Raw genomic sequence first — 26,553 nt, 5'->3', positions numbered from 1 at the left:
TCTGGAGTTAGAGAGACTTGAACTGGAGGCCAAACATTTGGAACTAGAATCAGCAGAGAGACTGCGGCATTTGCAGATCAAAGCAGAATCAACAGAGGGACTGCGGCATTTGGAATTAAAATCGGCAGAGAGACTGAGACATCTGGGAGCCGAAGAAAATAAGAAGCAGAGGCAACATGAAAAGGAGATGCTGACTCTTTGCTAGGGTCATGGAGGTAATGGGGAAGGGAATAACTGAACCCCAGAAGCAATAAAGGTCAGCAAATTTCTTCCACAATTTACAGAGGGTAATAGTTTTGTTAGTTTTATTCATATGTTTGAAAGGGTTGTAAACAGTATAGCGTTGATCAGGGCTCTGGGAACAGTTCCTGACCTTCTTACTCAATGATAAAACAGTAAAAAGAAGTCATGTCTTACTATAACGTTCCATCTGTGGTGTTGATCTTTGTTCATTCATTACTGATGGGTTATCGAGTCCGTCCTCGGAACCTAGCTGGTCTCATACCAAGCTCGTGTCAGCCAAAAACTCTCGAGCCAAGATCCTAACCAGAATGCTTTGCTCCGTTACCTCAGATCGAGTTTGCAAGTTGATAGACAAAGTAGAGGCTACCTCTGGTCATAACAGACCTACAATAATGGAAAAAGGAACATATGACATCAACCAGGAACTTCCAGAGGGGGGGCGGAGGGTAGGGAGTAATGAATGAACAAAGATCAACAATTCAGATGGAACGTTATGTTAAGACATAACTTCTTTATCTGATATTGTTAATCTTCATTCATTCCTTAGTGATGGGACAGCATCCCCAGCTTACCTGTATCCCTGGGCGGCCCTCATGGAAGGACATTCCTGAGCACCATGGAACCAAAAGAAGCTCTTCCTCTAGAGGCCAAATCCAATTTGTAATGGAGGATAAAAGTATGGGGTTTGGCCCAAGTCTCAGCTGAGCAAATGTCATTGAGGGAAGCCCTAGCATGGAAAGCTGCTGAAGTTGCCATAGACATTGTAGAATGAGCTTTCACCTTGTGAGGCAAGGTGATGTTGTTTTTGTTGTAGATGAAGGTAGTGCAATTTCTCAACCACGACGCCAGTGTAACTTTAGCGACAGGATGACCTATCCTTGGTCCAGAAAAGGCCAGAAATAGTTGGTCTGATTTACATGTAGATTTTGTTCTGTCCAGATAAAATAGTATTTGCCTGTGAACATCTAGGGAGTGCAGGCAATACTCTCCCTTGTTAGAATGATTAGGAAAAAATACTGGGAGGTCAATAGACTGGTTGATAGACTGCTCTGACACCACTTTTGGTAAAAAGGAAGAATTAGTTCTCAGTGATACTCTGTCCTTATGGAAAATAAGGTAGGGACGTTTGATGCATAAGGCTTGAAGTTCTGACAGACATCTGGCCAATGTGATTGCAGCCAGAAACAAACATATATGATGAAACCTTGTCATGATAGAGAGGCTCTTATGCTGAGTATTTGCAGTGGATGGCAGTAGGAGTCTGAGGGGGGATCTAGTGACTGATCTCCTCAGTGAGGCTCAGACTGACACCTCAGTGGAAGGGGTATCAGTATTCCAGGAGCTATTCCCTACCCAGGTTCGAGAAATCCGAGCAGAGTTACAGGAGTTTAGGGGCATGTTCACTGGGAAACCAGGGTGTACCCACTTGGTGAAGCACCATGTGGATACAGGACCCCCAAAGGCCTATTAAGCAGGCCCCTTATGGGTGCCTGAGAAGGTCAAACAGACTCTGAGGGAGATAATACAGGAAATGTTGGAACTGGGGGTAATCCAGGAGACCAGCAGTCCCATGGGCCTCGCCAGTAGTGCTGGTACGAAAGAAGGATGTCAGCACCAGGTTCTATGTGGACTACAGGAAATGAAATACTCACACAGAGTCAGATGATTTACCCCATGTCTAGGACAGGTGAAGCCCTAGAGCAGCTGTGTGGAGCTCAGTACCTTACCACTGTTGATTTTTACCAAGGGCTACTGGCAGGTGCCCTTGACTGCCAACACTAGAGAGAGGTCAGCCTTTGTGACTCCTTTCGGCTTGTATGAGTTCACGAAGATGCCCTTTGGGATGAAAAATGCCCTAGTGACTTTCCAGAGGCTGGTAGATTGTATTCTAGCAGGAGCAGCAAATTTTACCCTTGCTTACCTGGATGATATTGTCATCTATAGCCATTCCTGGCAAGAGCACCTTCAGCATGTCAGGAATTCATTTTGCTTTCTCCATTTTGCGCAAATATTGCACCACATTAAATCTCTTTCTTTCCCATGCCCATGTTTCTTCTTCAGATGTCTCCTGTCCGTTCCCCCTGTTTCCCCTTATTTTGGGGACTCGTCATTCATCTTGGTTTGACATAACTTGTTTTAGACTTTCTACACTAAATCCTTCACTTTGCAGGTATTCCACAACTTAAGCTTTTATTTGTTTAACTTCTGTATTACTTATCTTATGTTCGGTGTTCCCCTTTTGTAATCTTATTTTTTATATTGTGAAATTTTCCATATCAGGGTGCCTTTGCTTGTATTTCTCTTCCAATATCTTTGGAGCTGCTTTTTTTGTATTGATTAGTTTGGCTTTCTCCTTTGCATAAATATTGCACCATATTAAATCTTTTTCTTTCCCATGTCCATGTTTCTTTTTATATATTTCAAAAATCTCTTAAGTTTTGTTGTTTATATTCTTGAAATTTCCCAAAGTTTCTTGGTCTGTGTAAAGTTTATTGTGAATCTGTTGTATTAATGAACACAAATTTGCATTTGAAGCTTTTGACAGTTTTGCTTGTGGAAATATTTTTTTCCTCATTTCTCTTTTACTCTTTTTGAATATCTTCTGTCTGGAAATTCTGGGCTTCTTGCGTAGTAGTAACAGATATTATTTTCCTGTGTAGAATTCCCTATATAAGATATAAACCTTTTGTTCGCTCTCAGATCAACTCCATTCAGTCATGAACTGCACTGTCTTACCATACTGTTCCAGTATTGTGTTGCTGTTATTTTTTTTTCCTGTGGTATTCCTTGTGTCAACAAAAGCCCCTTTTTCTGTTACAAGTAAATATGTAAATTCAGTCTATCACAGCATCTTCTGTCTGCTACAGTGTTTACAGGCAGTGACGTGATTGTAAGATTTTGTTTGTGGAATTTCCTTTATCAACTTAACAATATAAATTTTCTGAATAACAACAGTGATTGCCAGTGTTCTTAAGCAGTTAAGTGCTGGTAGATTTTTTTTCTTGTCTTTACGTTTCCCTGTCTCAAGAATAGCACGTTTTCTGCCAACAATGAAGTAACTTGTCTATGCAACAACAGGGTCCTGTTGTCTACCACAGTCCTCTCGGGCAGATGATCAGCAACCCTTCTCCACTTCCACTGATTCAAGTTTCATGCTCCCCTAAGCACTGAGAAGGTATCCTCTATCTTCCTCTGCACAGAGAAACAAGTGGACAGCCTTTCCCACCCCACGCATATTCAGGAAATCACTGAGGGACTTTACATTTTCATAAAGGAAAGACTACTCCCACCACTTATTGTACATTTTCTGCCTTCTCCCATTCCTCTGGTTCCATTGTGTTTGGCTTTACATGCCCTCTGTTTTATTTTCCCCATAAAGAAAAAAAAAGATACATTATGTTCTAGTGATTACAAATTTTACTATTCACAGGAAAGAGTTTCTAGTTCACAGATGTTCAGCTTAAGTGCTAATAACAGATATGTAAATTGATCCAGCTTTAGTACTATACCTAGGAATCTATGGTAGTTCTGGGATCATTTGAGTGCAACCAATTGATCTTTATACTCGTAAGAAAGTAACTGGACACTGGTTAGCCTTACCCATTTCCTTGTGTTTATAGGAGAAAGAAGATAATAGATTGAGTGGGATGTCGTCTCACTTCATATTTTATTTCTTCCATTTAGAATGTAAGCTTTAGAGTAATTATTTAATTAATACTTTAATTTTATTAATGGAGTAATTTCTGAAGTGCTCTGAGGGTGGGAAAGTTATTTTTAATTCTCAAGTCGAAACATTTTAAGATTAAAATTGGAAAACTGGGAGGTTGGTATAATGGTTAAGATGTTCACCTTACAGACATAAGGTGCAGGGTTTGATTCTCACATGGGGTAATTGGCTAGGCTTACAGTGGCCCACAAGGGCAGTTAGCCTAGTGCTAATCTATTCTCTTGGCATCAGCAGCCCTATTTCTCTCTTTTGTCTGCAAGTGCTAAGATAATATCTTAACCATAACAAAAGGGGTTAATGATTAAAGAGAACCTGTGAGGCTCATTTATTATTTCTCTAGAGTACAGTCATTTGTTTACTGCTAACTCTGGGTCACGAATATAGCCATTGGTTTAATTAGTATCAGTGGTTACAGGAGGTAACTAAGTGGATGGGGATAACTAGAATGGGGTGGGGTTGTATTATAGCACGATCAAGGTTGATCATAGTTACAGTTTAGGTTTCATTCATTTGGTCATGTTGCCAGTTTGTCAAACTCTAGCTTAACCCAATAAATCTTCAAACCAACTTCTATAAAGCTGAAAAAAATGCTAATAGATCTGCTTCCACTGAAAAAAAACACGTTATTCCTTTTCCATTATGTTCATTGGAACAAGATTATTTTTCTCTAATGAGCTGCATTTTGATTTATTGATGTGCATTCTTAGAATTCTACATAACATACACTATTGTACATGGCAAATAGTCTTCCAGTAGTAGTTTTTCTTTTCAGACTACATACCAGAACTACTTTGAGAGTTAATTTCAAACATGATGTGATAATGGCCACTTCATTGATGGTGCACATCTCTGATGTTGGATTGTGATAAAATAAAAAGTGACCACTGTAATATATTTTCGCTTATCTCTCCCAACACTAACCTCCCCATGCCAGAAAAATAACTGCTTAACTTCATTCTATCAAGCATCAGATACTTTCGGCAATCTGCTTCAGTCCCCCTGCAGTTGCAACCACTTTATTAATTATGTACACCTTATATGTCTGATTGTGATCAAGAAAATGAGTAAGTACCTAATTAACACTAATGTATTTCATATCATGGCTTTCATACACACGTAGTGCAACCCCTTGTTCTCGCCTCACACACAGACACACACACAGACACACACACACACACACACACACACACACACACTTGTTACAGTCACTTTGACTGTAAGCTATTTTGTCTCATTGTCATTGAGCACATACATTGCAACTAGTTTTGACCCTCACACACATTAAGCCTTTGATTTACACACAAGAAAAGTACATACCCACCTACAGTCATGCTAGCAAGGTCATTTTCACATCCCGCTATTATTTAGTATAAAAAAGTTGCAAATAAAAAGTGCTTTACATCTTGCTCCAAGTCCGTCCACAACAACTAATTTTCTTCCACCTTTGATTCTCATTCTGCTTCAAACTGAAGTTACCAGATGAACTCTGAATATCGCTTCATTGAGCAGTCCAAACAGCCCCCACTAAAGTGCTGTCTGTACCCCCCCAAAATAAAACAGATAATATAGCAATAACCCACGCCTGGGTGTGGGTAATGTGGGATTTAACCACGGTTGGCCCGAGGGACCAAACAGACAACCGTGGTTAAATCCCGCATTACCCACATCCAGAAGTGGGTTATTGCTATTATACAATGACATTATTTAAGAAAAGAAATAATTACTTTTCTTAAATAATGGCATTGTATAATGCCTTTTTGCTGCCCTTCCGCAGCTGTCTGGTATTCCGCGGCAGTTCTGATGTACTGCGCATGCCTACGCAGTACATCACAGCTGTGGGCAAAAGCAACGGAGAACGCAAGATCTCTGTTGCTTTTTACTGTTTCATATAATGGGTTTAACATAGCGAGACAGCTTTAAAATAAGCAACGGAGATCTCCGCTACTTATTTTAAAGCTGTCTCGCCATGTTAAACCCATTTAATATAGCGAGACAGGTTTAAAAGCAACGGAGATCGCAAGATCACCGTTGCTTTTTACACACTGTGTTGCTATGTTAAAGGAGTTTAACATAGCGAGACAGCTTTAAAAAAGCAACGGAGATCTGCTGTTTTTAAACCTGTGTCGCTATGTTAAACTCTTTAACATAGCGAGATTAGTAGTTTATACTAACGGAAAAAGTCCGGGCAACCGGACCTTTTTCCGTTAGTATATTGAGGGATTTACAACGGGCACGCTGGTTGGGCTGGCCAATCAGCGTACACGTTTTAGAGGAAGAATTGTATAATGAGTAATAAGTTGTACTTGCCTTAGCCACTATGTGGAGTATGTCTAAATGCTGGGCAGTTTGCTTATACCTACTTTTTGTCTATTATTTAAATCTTAACTCTGCTCATGTGCAGTATACAGACAGCTGTGTAAGTTCTGAGTCCCAGAACAGGAAAGTCAAGTATTTTACAAAACTTCACATACAACGTAATTAAACTCCATTTATTTGGAGGAGCAGCAGCCTAGTGTATATGAGCCACCTTGATTGGTATGCTCTTGAAAGACTGGTTGTAAAGTTTGCTGCATCTATATTACCATTTGTGTTTCTTTCTCCATAACGTGCTTCCTCTTCGTTTCAGGTGTTCTTAAGATGTGAAATTACTTGCACTTTTAGAACTGAAACAGTACTATGGAAATTGAAGAGATATAGAAAATGTTATCACTGCTTCCTTCTGTGTGATGAGTTTGTAGTTAGTAATTTCAGATATTACTTTTCAGATGGTGCTTTTATCCTTTTTTATACGAGAAGAAGGTGTAATGTGATTTACGTTTAGGTATTTTCAACTGAGCATCCAGATTTCCTTGGTTTGGTCATGGCTGAAAAAGGTCTAGAGGGTCAGTCAAATTAGCTGGTTGCTGTCTTTAAAGATAAAAACACCAGATGCTGTATCAAAAAGTCCAAAACAAACCACCAACGTTGAGCAAAAAACCTTTATAACAATACAAAGCTTTCAGGTTATACACCCTTTCTCAATGCTTAATACAGGTTCATTAAAACAGCAATTTATGTACGAGTCATCAGGTCACATGATACGCAGCCCAAGCATCATATGACTAATTAAAACAATACATCATATATTCAGAGTAAAATTATAAAAATAAAATTCAAAATATATAATATATAGTATAGTATATATCTGTCTTTAAAGAAACAGGAGTATTTTTTGTTTCTGTCCTTTCTCTTTTATGAATCCATTCAGTTAAACTTGGTTTAGATCTTATTAGCTTCAGCCACTCCTTTGTTTAAATTATCTTGCATGAGCATAGACATTTTAGTTTGCCTAAAATTGTTTCTCCTTTAATTTCAGAACAGTGATTGAGTGGGCACAAGAACGTGACAGAGGCTACAGCGATTTTAGATGTGAGAAGATGGAGGATTTCACTTTTAATGATTTAAACATTAAAATTGGATTTCCTTATGTGTACTGCCACCAAGGAGACTGTGAGCACATCATCATCATCACAGATATCAGGTAAGACTGATGTTGTGTAACTGCTGTTTATTTGACATTATTACAACTTGTCAGTTAAGTATTGGGATGAAATTAATTTCTTTATTAGTTCATTTGTCAGCTTCTTAAGTGAACTGTTCTAAAGACTTTTCTACCACTGTCTCCTCTGTCTGCAATAAAGGCAGTATAAAACTGCATGAGTCTAATGAGTCTAATGGTTCTTAAGTTACCAGGGTCGATTGTGGGGCCATCCTTGTACAACATTACATTACCTGTTTTCCAGGCTTCAAGAATGTAATCAGTGAAGAAGCTTAAATTAAAGAGGTTAAGTAGGGGTTCAGAACAGCCATATTTGGTTCTGAAAATCAGGTAGCCTGGTATGTTATCTGGACCCATGTAGGAGCAGTTCTTAGAGAGGAGTGACAGGACTTGTTCCATAGTCACTCAAGTGGGTGGCTGTGATTGTAGAATAGCAGTAACTGTGGATGGAGTAAAATTTGCAATGCGTTTGTCAGCCAGGATATTAGTTATTTCCTAAACAAATGTTTTATATATAAAGAAACTTGTAACATGCATGTAAAAACTTTAGTCCTGACAAGCTACCACCTGGGTAGTGAAGTTAATGTAAATGTTTTCGAAGATTACAGGCTTTTTACACATTAAGATGCAAACAGACTTTGTTATGTAATGTTTGGTTTAGCTTTAAGAGTTGCATTGCATTTGCTGAGAAAATTAATATTTGTAAACTGCAAAAGTATTGGTGTATGACTTTACATGCAGAAATCAAGTAGTGTAATTCTGTAGATATACTACTCTACATACATTACAGATAACATTTTCCCAGTATGCAATGCAGTATAAGGAGACAGAATTTGAAAGTCACAATGACTGAAGAAAGGAAAATACAAATCAAAAAACATTTATACACAGATGCATACATTTTCTCTAAGAATAACAAGCATTTGTCAAAGTCAAATGTGTTATACTGGAGCTAAAGTATAGCAACAATAAAGGAGGCTTTGTTGTCAGAAAAGGTAAAACTGCATAGCCTTCATTTGACTATATTTTTCATTGTATCCCACTCACTAGCTATAACTTCTGAAAATGTTTCTGTATTTCCTAATAACTCTTGAATAAATTTCCTTTGTGGGAAAAGCCTTCCACATTTTATATGTTATTGTTTAAACTTACTTCCATGTTTAGGAAAGTATGTTTAAGCTAGGCAAATGTGTTTTTGACGACTGCCATGTGACTTTAGTGTACTTTTTAATGGGACTGCACTTTTGTTCAAGTGAGTTTAAAAGTTATTTAAAACTATATAAAACTACTTTTTTTCTGTAGATAAATTGCATTTATTGTGCTTTTGGGAGATGACAAAGTGTATTGAAGTGTGTTTTACTGTGTTCGAGTGGGAAAAAGATACTTTCAAGTACTTTCTTTTTAGCGACTTGGGCTGCTTATCTTCCCTGGGGAAAAAGCACCATTGAGCATAGAAAAAAAACTACAGATCCTCTGGTCAGTTCTTCCAGCCACAAAAATAAAACAGTCTTTGCCACCATAGCAGGCTAATAATTTGCCTCAGCCACTGGTGGGTAACTTTGCTGTCGCCAAAATTGATTCCCCAGACCACTCATCTTTTTCCCTGGATCCCTCTGGTGGTGGTCACACAGCCACTATGGACCTGGGGCTGGCTACCTTGTCTATGGCTGTTGGGTCCCCTCAATGGGCAAGAGAGTCACCGTTGTCTGTCTTGGGAGAACGGGCAGGGAAGTTGCTTCTACTTAACCAGAATGCTGTACCCATCCCTGGGGATCCTATTTGCCTCAACTTTATTGGCACAAATAGAAATCTAAACATGTATGTTCTCCTGCACCAGTTTCTGTGGTCAAGTATTTCATTAGGTTTTGCTCAGGGTATTGTACAAGCTATTGAGCCCTTCTATAAGTTGGTTTCCAATAAAGGAAAAGGGGATTTCTTATTCCATGAAGAGAGTCAATATCTTGAATTTGTGATGGAATTTGATAGGGACAGATACAGATGTTTCTCCTCAGATTTCTGATTCAGACTCTGAGGAGAGCTTGGTATCTGAAACTCCCTGCGAAGGCAGCTTTCTCCCGAGTGTTTCCGGAATATTACAGATGTCCTTCATGGATGCATCTGCAGTCATAACAACTGAGTTGTCCTGTCGTCAGGCAGCCCTTCGGTCGGCCGGATTCCAAAGTCCGGGTCCGGCTTCGGCTGATGTTGCACTTCACCCGACGTCATCTCTGCTGGTCTTCGGGTATAAAGGCATCAGCCGACGCCATTTTCCTCAGTCTTTCTTGCCGCTGGCCAAGCAGAAGCTGTTCGCAAGTGCCGGTCGGTCAGATCCAGAGATTACTACTACCGAATACTACTCAAGACTTCTAAAAGCTAAGTACCCGTTGGGGACTCTTTCTTGCCTCAGCCGATGTCAGAAAAAGTCAATAACTGTTTAACTTGTGGGAAACAAATACCTCATAAAGATTTCCACTCTTACTGTTTGCCTTGTTTAGGCCCAGACCACGACGTAGCAGCCTGTTTGGCGTGTGCTTCATTCAACCGACGAACGCTTAGGCGCCGGTCGGAGTTTGCTGAACAGTTTTTCGGCTCAGATTTTGCGACATTATGCCGCCGGATCCTCCGACTACCCAAATTGTTAAAAACGCAAAGAAAGACTGACACTGCATGGTCCGCGGTTTCGCCGAAACCATGGTTAAGCAAACATGAAGTGTCTCTGTTTCGGCCGAAACCGAGAAAACTGATCAAAGTACAGCTGAATCAATGTCTACTACTGAGGTTCCTGCTACCTTACTTGAATCGGCCTCAGAAATTTTACCTACAACAGTGGTTACTAGTGACTTATCAGACACCATCCCTTTGGATGTCTCTACCCCAGCACGTGGTGCTGCTAGGCCTCCTGCAGCCATGTCTATTAAGGCCTTTGCCAGGGCTAAAGCAGCCAAATCTACTAAATCAGTGCCTGTTAAACCCCCCTCAACCAGGCCCACTTCTAGTTCTCAAATGCTTACTCTGGCAGAAGATTTAATATCCTTAATTAGGGGATCTCAATCTCACCCAGACAGGGCCTCTCAGCCCCCAGAAAAGAGACCTAGAGCAGAGCCCCCCGAGCCTGTGTCCTCTGATGATTCTGCGGATGACTCAGATATTACAGACCAGCCAGAGGCTCCTTTCTCCAATTATGAAGACTCAGATGCTGAAGAATCCATTCCAGCTGCTTCTCCACCAGAAGAATTCTCCTTTGGGGAAACCTTACATGCCATGCGAGAACAATTCCAATGGCAGGAACAGGATTTCTCAGATTCCAGAAAAAGACTTAGGACCTTTCTGCACCTTCCACAACACAGGCCCCTAGCTATACCTCCTGTCCTCTCTGTTGTGGACGATGCATTTAATGATGTCTGCACTGCACCAGATTCCTTACCTCCAGCCCCTGCCAAACCAGATAGATTTTACAGGGTGCCAGACACTCATCATCACCTATACAAGGCCCCTCTTGCAGACCCCGAGACTATATCCCAGGGGCCTAAGGCAGTAGCCTCGACCACAGCAAAAAACCCTATTCCTTCTGAAAGGGAAGCCAGGTCTTTAGACAGATGGGGCAAAAAAGTTTACACCTCAGCTACTCTCTCAGCTAGAGCTTTAAACTGTCAGTTTCACATGATACAATACCAAGAGTTTATGCTTGATCAGTTAACTAAAAAGCTATCCTCTGATGACTCTATAGATAAGAAATATGTATTAGAAATGGTAAATAACATACAACAGGTTAGTAACCATTCCTTAAAATGTGGCTATGATGCACTGGAGGCTTCATTTAGATCAGCCATGACTGGCACAGTGATAAGAAGACATGCATGGCTGAAGGAACAGGTCTTACCGGATCATGTTAAAGCTAAGTTATTAGATGCTCCTATGGATAAGGCCAGTTTGTTTGGTACACCTGCCCAGCAGGTAATGAAGAAAATGGAAGAAAAGGCAAAATCTGTACAAACGGTTAAAGATTTCTTGCAGGTTCAGCCCCCAAGGTTTAGCAGGAACTGGCCTGCCAAAAATTGGTCCTTTCCTGACTCCACAAGATCCCAAAGGGGCAGGAATAGACGCTCCAGAGGCAGAAATCAATCCAGAGGGGTGCCTACAGAGGACGACAGTGGCAAGGTAATAACAGAGGCACAGACACAGCCACTACCACTACAACAGCACAATCACAGTGACTTGATTCTAACTCCGCCTACCAGGGAACAAATAGCAGCACCATTAGGCGGAAAATTAACCTTATTTTCAAGAACTGGCACTATATCACAAAAGACAAGTGGATTTTGCAAACCATAGACCAAGGTTACCGGTTCCACTTCCACACTTTACCAGTCAAAAGAGGAATGCCAAACCTGCCTCCAAATCAAAAACAGAAGCTCTACAGCAGATAATGCAATTAACAAAGATGAGAGCTGTGGAAAGAGTTCCAATAACAGAACAAGGCAAAGGATTCTACTCCAGACTATTCCTAGTTCCAAGAAAGGAATAAAGTTGGAGACGTATTCTCGACCTGTCCACCTTAAATACATACATCATTGTCCCAAAATTCAAAATGCTGACCCTACAGCAACTTCTTCCCATGCTGGGCAAGGAGTGTTGGCTGGTAACTCTAGATCTCAAGGAGGCATACCTGCACGTCCCCATTCGACCAATTTGCAGAAGATACCTCAGATTTCTTGCAGGATCAGAGCACTATCAATTCTCAGCATTGCCCTTTGGCTTATCTACTGCCCAGAGTATTCACAAAATGCCTGGCATCAGTAATCGCCCACTGCAGACTACAGGGAATCCAAATTTATCCATACCTGGATGACTGCCTGCTACAAGGGGACAACAAAAGCAAGCTGACAACAGATTTACAAAGGGTCATTTACTTGCTACAAGCACTGGGATACACAGTCAACTTACAAAAGTCAAGGCTGATACCATCCCAAACAAGGACATTCTTGGGCTGAATTGGACACAGTAAAACAAATGGCATTCTTAACTGCAGAAAACAAAAAGAACTCCCTCTTTACTTCTTGGCACTAACAAGACAGAACAAGCTAACAGCAAGAAAAGTTCTGCAGGCCTTGGGCTTCATGGCATCATGCATAATCTTGGTTCCACATGCCAGACTACATATGAGAAAACTACAGTGGTACCTAAAGAATTTATGGTCCCAACACAGGCACAGCCTAGAAGCAGAAATTCCACTAATCCCATGCCTAAAGCAGGAGTTCCTATGGTGGGCTCAAGCATGCCAGTCAAACCCAGGCCTACCCTTTCACAACTATCAAGCAAGCCAAACCATCACAGCAGACGCCTCAGACCTAGGATGGGGGGCTCACATGCTGGACAAATGCGTGCAAGGATTGTGGATGCAGGATCAGCTTCACCTGCACATCAACCTAAAAGAAATGCTGTCAGTAAAACTGGCAATCCAAAAATTCAGGCCATTTCTCAAAGAAGGCCATTTGATGATAAGGACAGACAACACCACAGTCATGTGGTACATCAACAAACAGGGAGGCACTCATTCATACCCCCTATGCAGAATGACTTTGGACCTTTGGAACCTGGCACTCAGCTACAACATCCAGTTACAGGCAATATTTGTACCAGGAAAGGAGAATACTCTAGCAGACATGTTAAGCAGAACCACCTCGGATGCTCACGAATGGATGCTACACCCGGACATCTTCAAGACCATCTCAAAGAAATGGGGAATGCCACAGATAGATCTCTTCGCTTCCCCTCTCAATCATCAGCTCAAAAAATTCTGCACAAGGACATTCCACCCATTTGCATGGAAAGTGGATTCGCTCTCCTTCAGCTGGAAAGGTCTGACAGCATATGCATTCCCACCTCTTCCCTTGATACACAAGGTATTACTAAAAATCAAGGAGGAACGCCCAAGGATAATCCTGATAGCTCCGAACTGGCCAAGACAACACTGGTACCCATTGCTGAGGAGCATGTCTCGGGACACAATGTGGTCAATACCCCTGATGCCTTTGATGTTAACTCAGAACAACTACAGCATCATGCATCCAATCCTAAAAACGTTGCAACTGACTGCATGGAACATCACATAGCAGCAACTAATCCAGAACTTTCCCAAAGGGTTAAAGACATTATCCTTGAAGCCCGCAGACCTTCAACAAGAAGGAACTATGCAGGAAAATGGAAAAGGTTTGTCATTTGGAGTGCTGAAAGAGGAAAAGATGTGTCAAATATAGATATTGCTAACATTCTGGAGTATTTGGCAGAGCTTCTACATACAGGCCTGTCCTATTCCTCCATCAAGATACATGCATCAGCTATTTCAGCAGAATACAGCTTTGATCCACCTGTCTTTTCACATCCTCTACTCAGGCAGTTCCTCAGAGGGATCAAGAATGTAAAACCTCCTAGGAAACCACCATTGCCAGCTTGGGATTTGAACTTTGTGCTAGAAAAGTTGACACTGCACCTTTGAACCAGCAGCAACAGCAGACCTACAGCATCTATCATGGAAAACTGCTTTCCTACTGGCAATAACCTCAGCAATGAGGGTTTCTGAACTTCAGGCCCTAATGGCAGTACAACCCTTCCTAATCTTCCACCAAGATAGAGTGTCCATGAGGACTAATCCTACATTTATGCCTAAGGTGGTATCCAGAGTGTCTTTAAACCAGGCAATCCACCTACCTACCTTCTTCCCCAACCCACAAAACAGAGGGGAAAGACTGCTGCATACCTTGGATGTACATAGACAGCTACGCTACTACCTGGACAGAACAAAAAGTAACAGAAAAACTGACCAGCTTTTTGTAGCCTATGCAACAGGAAGGGAAGGAAAAGCTATTTCCAAACAGACAATCTCCAAATGGATAGGAAATTGCATACGATTCTGTTACTCCTTCCATGGAAAACCAATTCCACAGAACATAAGGCCTCATTCTACAAGGGCAACAGCCACTACCACAGCCTTCTTATGAGGAGTGGCAACCAAGGACATTATTGAGGCGGCTACTTGGACCTCCGTGCATACATTTGCCAAGCATTATAATTTACCTCTGTATTCCAGATCCCGAGCAGGGTTTGCCACTGCGGTACTGCAAGGGATCCTAACCACACCATAATCTATTCTTCCTCCTCCCCTAGTTGGCTATGGTATTCTACCCAGTTATTATGACTGCAGATGCATCCATGAAGGACATAGTACAGTTTTGTACCTACCATAAATGTAGATGTCCGAACTGGATAGCATCTGCAGTCAGGATTACCCTCCCTCCTTCCCCTCTGTGGTACTCCTAGGGTATTTACCCTCCTAATAGCTAGCTGGTGGGGAGTCTCTTATGGTGTATTTGTTTGTATATATGTACATACATGCTTATTTTTTGTGTTTGCCTTCTATCTTTTTGGAAACATTGGCATTTACCCAAAATTTAGCCTTCCAAGAGGGCAACTGGCATCTGGGGCAAGAAACACTGAGGAAAATGGCGTCGGCTGATGCCTTTATACCCGAAGACCAGCAGAGATGACATCGGGTGAAGTGCGACATCAGCCGAAGCCGGACCCGGACTTTGGAATCCGGCCGACCGAAGGGCTGCCTGACGACAGGACAACCCAGTTGTTATAACTGCAGATGCTATCCAGTTCGGACATCTACATTTATGGTAGGTACAAAACTGTACTTTTTTTCAGTCTCTCAGAAAATATTGTGTTACATTATTCTGGAATTCTCAGAATCTTCACTCATCCCGCTGTGCTGTCAGCACTCAATGTTTTTGTCACAGCCTGTGGTTTCCCCTGACTAGACAGTCTGCTACACCCAAGAAAGCAGATTAAAATCTGCAGAGTTCCTCAGTCTTTCAAGATTTTGTACTCGTGTCAGACCTGACCCAGCAGCTGTAGCTTTAGTAATTCCAGCTGCTGCTAAACATTTTGTTAATTCAAGTCCTCCTTCTTCTGACAAGGATAGTAAAGATACTGATAAGTTTGGGGAAAAGTGTATGCTTCTGCAACTTTGATGTTTAGAATTTTAAATTGTCAGGCTCATAAAGTTAAAATGTAAGGAAGGTTTTATCTGCATTTCCCTCTAGTGAAGAAAATCTGAGTTTTGTGGTTTAGCTTTTACTTTAACTTTACTTTAAAGCGTGTACATGACTGTAAATCATACCTTTTCAACTCTTAGCACAAGAAATCTGGACAAAGCCAAAAATTATGGGAGGACAAAGGTCTAAAAATAGGGCCAGAATTTAATTATTGCTCTTATAAACTTAGAAAGGTGCTACAGTAGCAGGATTTGTGTTATCATGCATTTTCTGGAGATTATGAAGTCTGTAACTCAAATGTTTGTCATGATGTAGTGACTTCACTCCCCAGTGGTTTGTTAGAAAACCTCAAATTTTATGAGGAACAGACCAAAAATATGAGGCAAAAATCTGTAAAGTTGGGAGGTATGATGTAAATACTGCATTTAGGGACTGTTGCCAGTGGTACTGTGTTAAGGAGGTGTTCCTTTTTGTGTTTTCAGAATTTCCCAGGAGCTGTAAAAAAAATACATTTTTGACTTCTTTGAATAGAGATTGTTTTTGGACTTCCTGATGCAGAGATTATCAAAAAAAATGAGAATGGTAGGCTGATTCAGGAAAACTCTGATATTTCAGCCCCTCCTATACATTTTCCAAGGGATTTTTTTGCTCCCTTGTTCAATTTTGGTAAGAAACAAAATGAACCATTTCGACAAACTACTGGTAAACAGGCATTTAAAAAGCAGCGTCAGAAGAGAGTTTTCAAACAAAAAGAAAAAAAAAGCAGAAACCTCCCAGAACAAAAGACAGTCAAATAAGGCAGAACGACAATATAATGAACATTGTCCCCTCACTCCCTCCCCATCCCGGCAGTGTGTTATCCCTTCTTTAAAGTCTGAATCTCCATTGCTCTCATTTGCAACAGGCTTTTTTGGACAAATGGATCCTAAGGCTGATTCAGCAAGATTACAAACAGCAGTTGGATGGAATTTTTCCTTCTCAGGGAATTCCTTCCACATCCACCAGACCAGACCCTTCTGGTTCCTCTTGTCCAGCATGGGTAATAAAAACATATCTCCTTCCATTTCACAGTTGCAGTATCCCTTACTATGGGGATACCGTGCCAAGGGTGGCCCAATGTCCAGCCAGTATACCAAAGCCTTTAGGTTGATAAGGGTACACCTTATGTCACACATATGCTCCCTGCATACAGCGTAGGGCATAAAGGGGACATGTGGACTTACCAACCTCAGAACTTCTTTGTTGCCAGTCTGAACCCCATCTTTGATTGTTGGTCTGAATGTTTTCTTCATTTGCTGGTTCAGCAAGCCATTTTTTCATATAAATTCCCCACTGGGGGTTTTTTTTTTTTTTTTTGCTGTTATCTTTTTCCTTTTGTATTTGCTGCTTGTGGGGGTTCATATCATCCAGAATGGGTAAATGCCAGTGTGGGAGACAGATTCCTTATAAAGATAGTCACAAGCAGTGTTTATTTTGTCTACGTTTGTACGTACTGCTCTATTTGTTAGGCTTACGTCCCAAAGACTCTTCATAGTTGGCTTTTTTCTTTGGCCATATATTTGGAGAGCCAGTGTCTTAAACGTTTAGCTTAAAAAGACATTATGGAAGGAACTTCCCACTCCGAGGGTCAGCAGTCTGTGAAGAAAAAGGCTTGGAAAGCTAGGTCTGATTTTTTGGCTCTGCCGCCTCTGCCAGACATCTCTCTTGAGGCCAGTGAAAGCCCAGAGGATCGCCCTGCCCTTTCATCTGATTCTTCTGCCACATCTACTTCAGAGGCCAGCATGGATCTGACATTTCGCACATCCCTGGAGGCTTTGCAGAAGTCCGCTTCATAGGGGGAACCACGGCTGATTAATACCAAAGGGCCTAGGGGTGTTTCTCAGATTTAGATTAGGGAGGAGGTACCAACAACCATTGTAAAGTGCCATACACAGGGTATGAGCCTTATACATTTCATAAGGCTGTTGTCTCTTTAAAGAAAAAGTAAAAAGCAAAGCATCTTTCTCCTGATCCTAAGGATCCTCAGAGTGACTGGCAGAATTCCACTCAGGGTTTGTTCAGTGGCCTTGAAGCCTCAAGAAGTTTCTGTTCCGGCTCCACCTTGGTCTTCTACTCCTCTTAAGAGACCTAGGGAACAAGACTCCTCTGAAGAGGAGGGGAATTCAGATGAAGAATCCCTTGATTATTCTCCCCAGATTTCTTCTCCATTAGACTATAATCTTCAGAAAAGTTATTATGAGCTCTTGCAAATGGACCGTCATTCTGTTTGGCTGCCTTCTCTACTGCGTCTCAGGCTTCTGATTGTCAGCCACCTGCCCCCCAAAAAAGATAGATTTTATAAGATACCTGATGATTATAAATTTCTTTATAGGTGCCTATCTACTGACCCTTCTGTGGTATCTGTGGCATCTGGCAAGCCACCCAAGTTAATGCCTTCTACAAAGTTTCCTTTTGATAAGGACAGCAGAGCTGTAGAATGGTTGGGTAAGAAGGTTTATCCCTCAGCTACCCTTGCTTTCTAGGCTGTCAATTATTAGAACCAATATGATAAGATATATTTTCTCTCTTCTGTCTCAGGCTCGTCTTCTACCCTCTCCTTGTTAGAGACTTCCTCTCCGGTGGCTTGCCATTCCGTTAAGTGCAGCCATGATGCAGCTGATGCTTCTTTCTAGGGCTGCTGCTTTTGGTTTTGTGATGAGATATTCCTGGTTTCGGCTTCAACCTCTGCCTGATACTAAGGCTAAGTTGATGGATGCTCCTCAGGATAACAAGCTTTTGTTTGGTGGTGCTGCTGCTGATTTGTTTAAGTCCCTGCAGGAAAAGGGTAAGGCCTTACAAGAGCTGAAGCGTATTTTTGTTTCTCCTGTGCCTAAATTTCAAAGGAATTACCCTAATAAGATGGCCTTTGTTTGTAGGCAGTCTTGCCCCACTCCCAAAAGTAAAAAGGGTGAAAAAAGGGCTCCTACTGCTAAAGCTGCCCAGACTACTTCTATGCAAAAGTCCCTTTCTCCTGAAAAATAGGAGATATCTAACTGTCTTGTTCTTCTCAACCACATTCCTGTTTATCTTTGTCTTACTCTGTCCCTTCCAGTTTGGTTACAGTTTATTCTGGATTCCTGGGTTTTGTTCATCATTTGTCTAGGATAATATATGGTCTGGAAATCTTTTTGCTCTTTCATGGGCATCCCTCAGCCCCCTCAGGAACAATTGACATTTGTTTCCAGGGGTGCTTAACTATTCAGGAAGTTCCTGTTCTTCAGAGGGGGAAAGAGTTTTATTCCAGAATGTTCTTGGTTCCCAGGTAAGAACGCACTTGGAGAACCATTCTGGATCTCTCTCACCTGAACCACCTTTCTGAAGGTTCCTTCCTTTCAGGTGTTGTCCCTTCAGACCTTGTTCCCTGTACTGCTTCCTTGCACTTTTCTGGTTTCTTTGGACCTCAAGGATGCTTACCTTCATATCCCTATTCATCCGTTTTTCTGGAAGTTTCTACATTTCTTTGTTGCTTCCTGGTATTTTCAGTTCTCTGCTTTGGCCTTTCTACTGCCCCAGTGGTATTCGCTAAATGCCTCACTCCTGTGATTGCTTTTTGCAGGTTAAGAGGGATACAGGTCTTTCCCTATCTGGATGATCTGCCTTTCTATGCCTCCTCTCCAGAGATTCTTCTGCAGCATCTCTACTTTGTCATCTTGCTTTTGCAAAGCCTGGGGTTCACTATAAATTTCCAAAAGACCTTCTCAAGATCATGTCTTTCTGGGGTGCAGGATCCAAACTGTTCCAGTGCTAGCATCCCTGTCTCTTCCCAAGGCCTTCAGTCTCATTGGTTTCTTTCAGTCCCTTCCTCCTCTGGCCTCATTCACAACGAGGGAGTATCTAAGAGCTCTGTGTTTTATGGTCTCCACCATTCCTATATTCCCTCTAGCCAGACTCCACATGAGGAAACTTCATTGATTTCTAAACTCAGTATGGCTGCAGCATTCTCATCCCCTAACTTCTTAGTCTCTCTTTTTCTGTGCCTCAATCTGGAATTTCAGTGGTGGATTCAGCAGTTAACACTCAATCCAGGGCTCCCTTTTTAGCCTCCTCTTTTATCTCAGTTGCTGTTCACAGATGCTTCAAATGTTGGATTCGGCTCTCTAAAGGTGCAAGAACTTTGGTCAACTCATCAAAAGAAAGACCACATCAGTATCAAGCAGATGAGAGCTCTTCTTTTGGCTCTTCAAGCATTTCACCCTCTCTTCTCTCCAGGGCCACTCAAGGTTTTTACAGACAGTACCACAGTGATGTGGTATGTCAACAAGCAGGGGGAGGATGAGATCTTACCTCCTTTGCAGGTTGGTGCTTCTAGTATGGGCACTAACTATCCAGTATCGAGTGACACTTCAGGGAGTTTACATTCCATCAGAACATTGTGGCAGACTCGCTGAGCAGGTCCATAACAAAATCCCATGAGTAGATGCTTCACAGGGATGTGTTTCTGGACATTGTCTACCAGTGGGGTACTCTTCAAGTGGATCTTTTTGCCTCCCCACTGAACAGACAGCTTCCCATTTTTTGTGCCAGAGCTCCATGTCCTCTGACTTGGAAGATGGATGGCCTGTCTTTTTCCGGGAAGGGGATGTTTCTTTATGCCTTCCCCTCCCCGTCCTCTCATTCCAAAAGTCCTGTTCAGAATACAGCAGGATGCTCCCAAAATCATGCTGATGACTCCCTTTGGCCCAGACAGTATTGGTTCCCTCTTCTGCATTTAGCCAAGGGCAATCATCACAAGTTACCCAAGTTACTTCACAAGGTGGAACTACTCATACAAGACAAGGGATCTTTTATGCATCCCCTCCTGTCCACTCTTCAACTGACAGTGTGAGTGATAGGATTTTGATTCCATATAGACACCTTTTTTCTGAGGACTTGCTTAGGATCCTGCAGGAGGCCAGGAAGCCCACTACTAGGAAATCCTACTTATCCAAATGGAAGAAGTTTTCCGTTTGGTGTCTTTCTCGTAACCTAGATCCACTTTCTGTGGATGTACCTCTGTTTCTTTCTTATCTATATGAACTGCTCAATGCTGGGTTGTCATATTTTTCTGTTAAGGCCTACTTGTCAGCTATTTCTGCTTGTCTGCCTTTAGCTCCTCCTTTAACTTCTAGATTTGAAGCTGAACAGTTTCTTAGAGGTGTACTTCATATTAGACCTCCCAGGAAGCCTGCATCTGCTCCCTGGGAACTTAATTTTGTTTTGGAGAACTTGACCACACACTCCTTTTGAGCCTGCAGCTTCATCTTCCTTGCAGCATTTTTCTTGGAAGACCGTACTTTTGTTGGCCCTTACTTCTGCCAGACAGGTGTCTGAGCTGCAAGCCCTCTTGGCCCCTTACCGCTGAATGGTGCGTACACTGACCAGGACCCTTGCCTCACTAGAGTGTCTCAAAGACTAATATTTACCCAGAAAGACCATCTACTCTCTCACTGAACCCTGCTCATTGGTGGAATCCCTCCCAGCAACAGTCACTCTAAACTCGGTGACCCTTGCCTCGCTAGAGTGCCTCAAAGACTAATATTCACCCAGAAAGACCATCTACTCCCTCACTGAACCCTGCTCATCGGTGGAATCCCTCCCAGCAACAGTCACTCTAAACTCAGTGTATGTGTACCAGTATTTTAGTCTTAATCCTGTGATATTTATTCTTCTGCCTTCCAACAAAGCGGTTCCTGGTCAGCTAAAACTCACCATTGCAATCCCCTCCCCTGCTCTCTCTATATTCCCCAAAGACCTATAAAATTAGCTCACTGTCTCTGTTCTGCCAGAGACAGCTTCATACTGCATAACTCCTCTGTCTCTTTCCTTTACATAACCCTACCAGATGTTCATCGTGCATACAGCTGCAGTCATTACAGATGGGTTATCCTGCCGTCAGGCGGGTCCTCGGTCGGCCCGAATTCCAAAGTCTAGGTCCGGCATCAGTTGTCGTCGCTTCTTCCCTGACATCAGTGCGGCAGGGGTATAAAAGAGGCAGCCGGCGCCATTTTCTTCAGTCTTTCTTGCTGCGCAGTGCCCAAAGCAGAAGCAGTTCGCAAGTGCCAGTTGGTCAGCTCCTGAGATTTATGAAAGTATTTCAGCCAAAGTCTTCTTTTAAGCTAAGTACCCCGTTGGGGAAACTTTTCTTGCCTCAGACCGATGTCAGACAAAGTTAATAATTGCATTTCTTGTGGGAAGCAAATACCGCATAAGGATTTCCACTCTTTCTGTATTCCTTGCTTGGGGCCAGACCATGACGTCTCGGCCTGCCGTTTTTGTGCTAGGTTCAACAAGCGCACTATTAAGTGCCGGGCGGAGTTCGCCCTTCATTATTTTGGCAAAAAATTTAATTATATCATGTCGTCGGATACTCTGACACCAGTTTTAAGCAAAAGACGCAAAGACAAGGACCGACATCCGAGGTCTGCACCGAGTACTGAGACCACGCTTAGGCCGACTACCAGTTCTCCGGTTCTCAGCCCCTGACTACCGATGAAACTATTTTACCGGTGTCTTCAGTACCCGAAGTCACAGGCTCCTCTGTCTCCATTCCCACTGCAGATACCGATGCCACTCTTGGCGGGGAAACTGAAAAATTTAGTCAGGCCTGCCATTTCTGAAGGCATCTTCAGGCCTTCCACCTTCTCTATTAAATCCTTCACTAAATCTAAAGCTGCCATGAAAAGTAAAAAACAGGGTCCTCAGACCTCCTCTCAAGGCCCCATGCCTAAAAAGCAGATGCTTAAAATGGCTGAGAATTTGATAACTCTCATCAGGGGTTCTCAACCCCCCTCTGACAAAAGACCCAGATTGGAGGAAGACTACCCTTCCTCAGTCCAGGCTTCTATTACCTCAGACCATTCTGAGGACCAGGATTATGCCTATTCCCCTTTCGAAGACTCTGATGCTGAGGAGTCTATTCCCTCGGTCCCCCTGAGGACTACTCTTTGGGGAAACCCTGCATACATTGAGGGAACACTTCCACTGGGAAGGCCAAGATTACTCAGATTCCAAGAAAAGGCTCAGGGAATTTCTACTGCTCCCCCAGCATAGGCCCCTGGCTATCCCTCCTGTTTTAGATATTTTGGATGATTATGCAGAAGCCAGCCTTAATCCAGATTCTTTACCTCCAGCCCCTGTTAAAACAGACAGGTATTACCGGGTTCCTGATTCTCACCAGTTCCTTTATAAAAGCCATACTGCAGACCCAGAAACAATTTCACAGGGTCCCAAGGGAATAAAGGCCTCTACTGTTAAAAACCCTTTACCTTCAGAGAGAGATTCCAGAGCATTAGAAAGGTGGGGGAAAAAGGTGTATACATCTGCCACTTTAACCATGAGGGCATTAAACTGTCAATTTCATATGTTAAAGTACCAACAGTTCTTGTTATCTCAGCTGAAAAGCAAAATGACACAAACAGAACAACCAGATTTGAAAGAGTTGCAGGATTTGTTGCATGGAGCAGAGCAAGTGGGGAAACATACCTTGCAGTGTGGTTTTGATGCTTTAGAGGCCTCATGTAGAGCTGCTGTCACGGGGTCTGTTATACGTAGACATACTTGGCTCAAAGAGCAAACCCTACCAGATCATGTCAAAGCAAAGTTATTAGATGCACCACTTCAAAAAGATGTATTGTTTGGTGTTAAAGCTGAGGAGGTACTAAAGAAAATGGAGGAAAAAGCGAAATCTATGCAAACAGTAAAAGATTTCTTGCAGGTACAGCCTCCACGCTTCAGCAGAAACTGGCCTTCAAAAAATTGGTCCTTTCCAGCCACGGACAGACCTCAAAGGGGCAGATACAGACGCCCAAGGGGTAGAGGACAACCTCAAGGATCTTACAGAGCTAGACAGTGGCAAGTACCAACCCCAAGAGGTGGAGAAGATAGATCACAGTCATTTAGAAAACAGACACAATGACTTCCTCCTATGCCTGCCAAACAAAGCTTTAATGGCAGCACCTTTGGGTGGAAAACTAGCATTATTTTCAAAAAACTGGCACATTGTTACAAAAGACAAATGGATTCTGGACGTTATAGACAGAGGCTACAGGTTCCACTTTCTCACTCTTCCAAAAATGAGAGGTTTGCCAAACCTGCCACAAAATCAAAGGGCAGAGGCACAAAGACAAATTTCCGCTCTCATGGATATGAAAGCGATTCAAGAGGTACCTGCAAAAGAACAAGATCAAGGTTTTTATTCCAGACTATTCCTGGTACCAAGGAAAGACAAAGATTGGAGATCCATCCTAAGCACATATCTACAGGTGCCAAAATTCAAGATGCTCACATTACAGCAGCTTCTTCCCATGCTGGGCAAGGAGTCTTGGCTGGTAACATTGGACCTCAAGGAGGCATACCTGTATGTCCCTATCAGACAAGATTGCAGAAGATACCTCAGATTTCTTGCAGGTTCAACCCATTACCAATTCTCTGCATTGCCCTTTGGCTTATCTACTGCGCCCAGAGTGTTTACAAAATGCCTGGCATCAGTAATTGCCTTCTGCAGACAACAAGGAATACAAATCTACCCATATCTGGACGACTGCCTGATCCAAGCAGACAGCAAGGACATTCTATTGCAGCATCTGGCGTTTGTAATAAAACTGTTAAACTACCTGGGATACACAGTGAACAAAAAGAAATCAAAACTAATACCTTCTCAACAGATAATTTTCCTGGGTGCCAGCTTAAATACAGCCACCCAGATGGCCTACCTCACGCCAGAAAAACAAGGGCAACTGTTTCAATGCTTCAACAAAATGGCAACTTTCACCAGGCTAACTGCAAGGAAAGTCCTGCAGGCTCTGGGATTCATGGCATCTTGCATCCTACTAATACCATGTGCAAAGCTGCATATGGGGAAACTACAATGGTACCTAAAAAACTTATGGTCTCAACACAGCCACAGCCTGGAAACAATTATACCACTCATTCCATGCCTAAAAGGAATTTTTGTGGTGGGCTCAAGCATGCCAAAGAAACACAGGTCTCCCTTTCTGTGTACCTCAAGCAACTCAAATCATCACAACGGACGCCTCAGACTACGCCTGGGGGCACACATGGCAGATCAGTGCATTCAGGGAAAATGGTCCCAAAAAGAGAAGCACCTACACATTAACCAAAAGGAGATGCTAGCCGTGCAAAATGCTCTTATGACCTTCAAAGACCTGCTGCATCCAGGCCAGTTATTGATAAGGACAGACAACACCACAGTCATATGGTACATAAACAAACAGGGGGGAACTCATTCTTACCCCCTGTGCAGGCAAGCCATGACCCTATGGAACACAGCACTGGAATTGCAAATTCAACTACAGGCACAATTCCTGCCGGGGAAGGAAAACACACTGGCGGACAACTTAAGCAGAAATATGACAGACCCACACGAATGGAAGTTGCATCCTCAAGTTTTCTCGAAGATAACTCAGGCATGGGGACAGCCAGACATAGATCTATTTGCTACCCACAGAAATTACCAGTTGGAAAAATTTTGTTCAAGGACCTATCATCCACAGGCCTGGAAAGTGGGTGCACTCTCTTTCAATTGGACAACATTGACAGTCTATGCCTTCCCGCCTCTTCCTCTACTGACCAAAGTTCTATTAAAAGCCAGAGCAGAGAGGCCACAAATGATTCTCATTGCTCCAGACTGGCCACGACAGCACTGGTACCCTCTCCTAAAGAGCCTGACACACTCCCCACCATGGATCCTACCTCTAGTCCCTCTTCTGTTGTCCCAGTACAACTACAAAACCCTTCACAGCCAGCTCAAAACCCTAAATCTAGATGCATGGAGAATACCTTAATTTCCCAACAGACTCTCCTCTCCAAGGAGGTGCAGGATGTCATCTTGGAGGCCAGAAGACCCTCTACTAGAAAAGCCTACTCCGCCAAATGGAAACGATTTTGTTCCTGGAATCAAGAAAAGGGCCAGAATCCTTGGGTAATAAATATACCTCAAATTTTACAGTACCTAGTTGAGATGTTAAACAGTGTCCTTTCCTTCTCCTCCATCAAGATCCATGCTTCAGCCATTTCTGCACAATACAATACAGATCCTCCTTTATTCTCTCTTCCTCTATTAAGGCAGTTCCTCAGAGGGGAAAAAATATATATATATATATATATAAAACCCCCACGGAAACCACCAGTCCCAGCTTGGGACCTCAACTTCATTTTGGAAAAGCTCACCCTGCCCCCCTTTGAGCCGGCTTCTTCAACAGAGCTACAATACTTGTCCTGGAGAACAGCCTTCCTTCTGGCTATTACCTCAGCACGCAGGGTCTCGGAACTACAGGCCCTCATGGCTGTGCAACCATTCATCATTTTCCATCAGGACAGAGTTTCCTTACGTACCAACCCTACCTTCATGCCAAAGGTAGTATCCAGTGTAGCTTTGAATCAGGCTATTCATTTACCTACCTTTTATCCAAATCCACAGAACAAAGGGGAGAGACTACTACATTCCTTGGACATTCACAGACAACTTCGTTATTACTTGGACAGAACAAAACCATTCAGGAAACCTGAGCAGCTCTTTGTGTCCTATGCTACAGGTGCTCAAGGAAAGGCTATTTCCAAACAGACAATTTCAAAATGGATAGCCCACTGCATACGTTTCTGTTATTCATTTCATGGAAAATCTGTGCCTGTATACATCAGATCCCGCTCCACCAGGGCTACAGCTACCTCTGCAGCTTTCCTCAGGGGGGTCCCTACCAAGGACATTTTGGAAGCAGCAGTTCAGTGCACACTTTCTCCAAGCACTACCACCTTCCACTATACTCAAAATCTAGAGTGGGCTTTGCCACAGCAGTCCTGCAGGGCATCCTTGCCCCTCCTAGTTCCACTTAGTGCCTACCACCCTTACTTAGCTTTGGGATTCTACCCATCTGTAATGACTGCAGCTGTATGCACGATGAACATAGTACAGTTTTGTACCTACCATAAATGTAGATGTTCGAGTGCTCATA

At 42.6% G+C, this 26,553-nt stretch overlaps 1 protein-coding gene across 1 annotated transcript in view; it reads left to right on the top strand.

Moving 5' to 3' along the window:
* SNAPC3 (small nuclear RNA activating complex polypeptide 3) overlaps window positions 1-26,553 on the top strand; it is a 451,523-nt gene that overhangs the window by 400,750 nt on the left and 24,220 nt on the right. The window contains exon 7 of the mRNA XM_044061357.1: window positions 7,326-7,490. Coding sequence (XP_043917292.1) covers window positions 7,326-7,490 — 165 coding nt within the window. The remainder of the gene's footprint in view (window positions 1-7,325; window positions 7,491-26,553) is intronic.

The sequence above is a fragment of the Protopterus annectens genome, chromosome 2.part0 (genome assembly GCF_019279795.1).
Source record: "Protopterus annectens isolate FY-2018-M chromosome 2.part0, PAN1.0, whole genome shotgun sequence".
Lineage (NCBI taxonomy): Eukaryota > Metazoa > Chordata > Ceratodontiformes > Protopteridae > Protopterus > Protopterus annectens.
The sequence above is the reverse complement of the archived record's forward strand: the minus strand, read 5'-3'. Positions and strand labels throughout refer to the sequence as shown.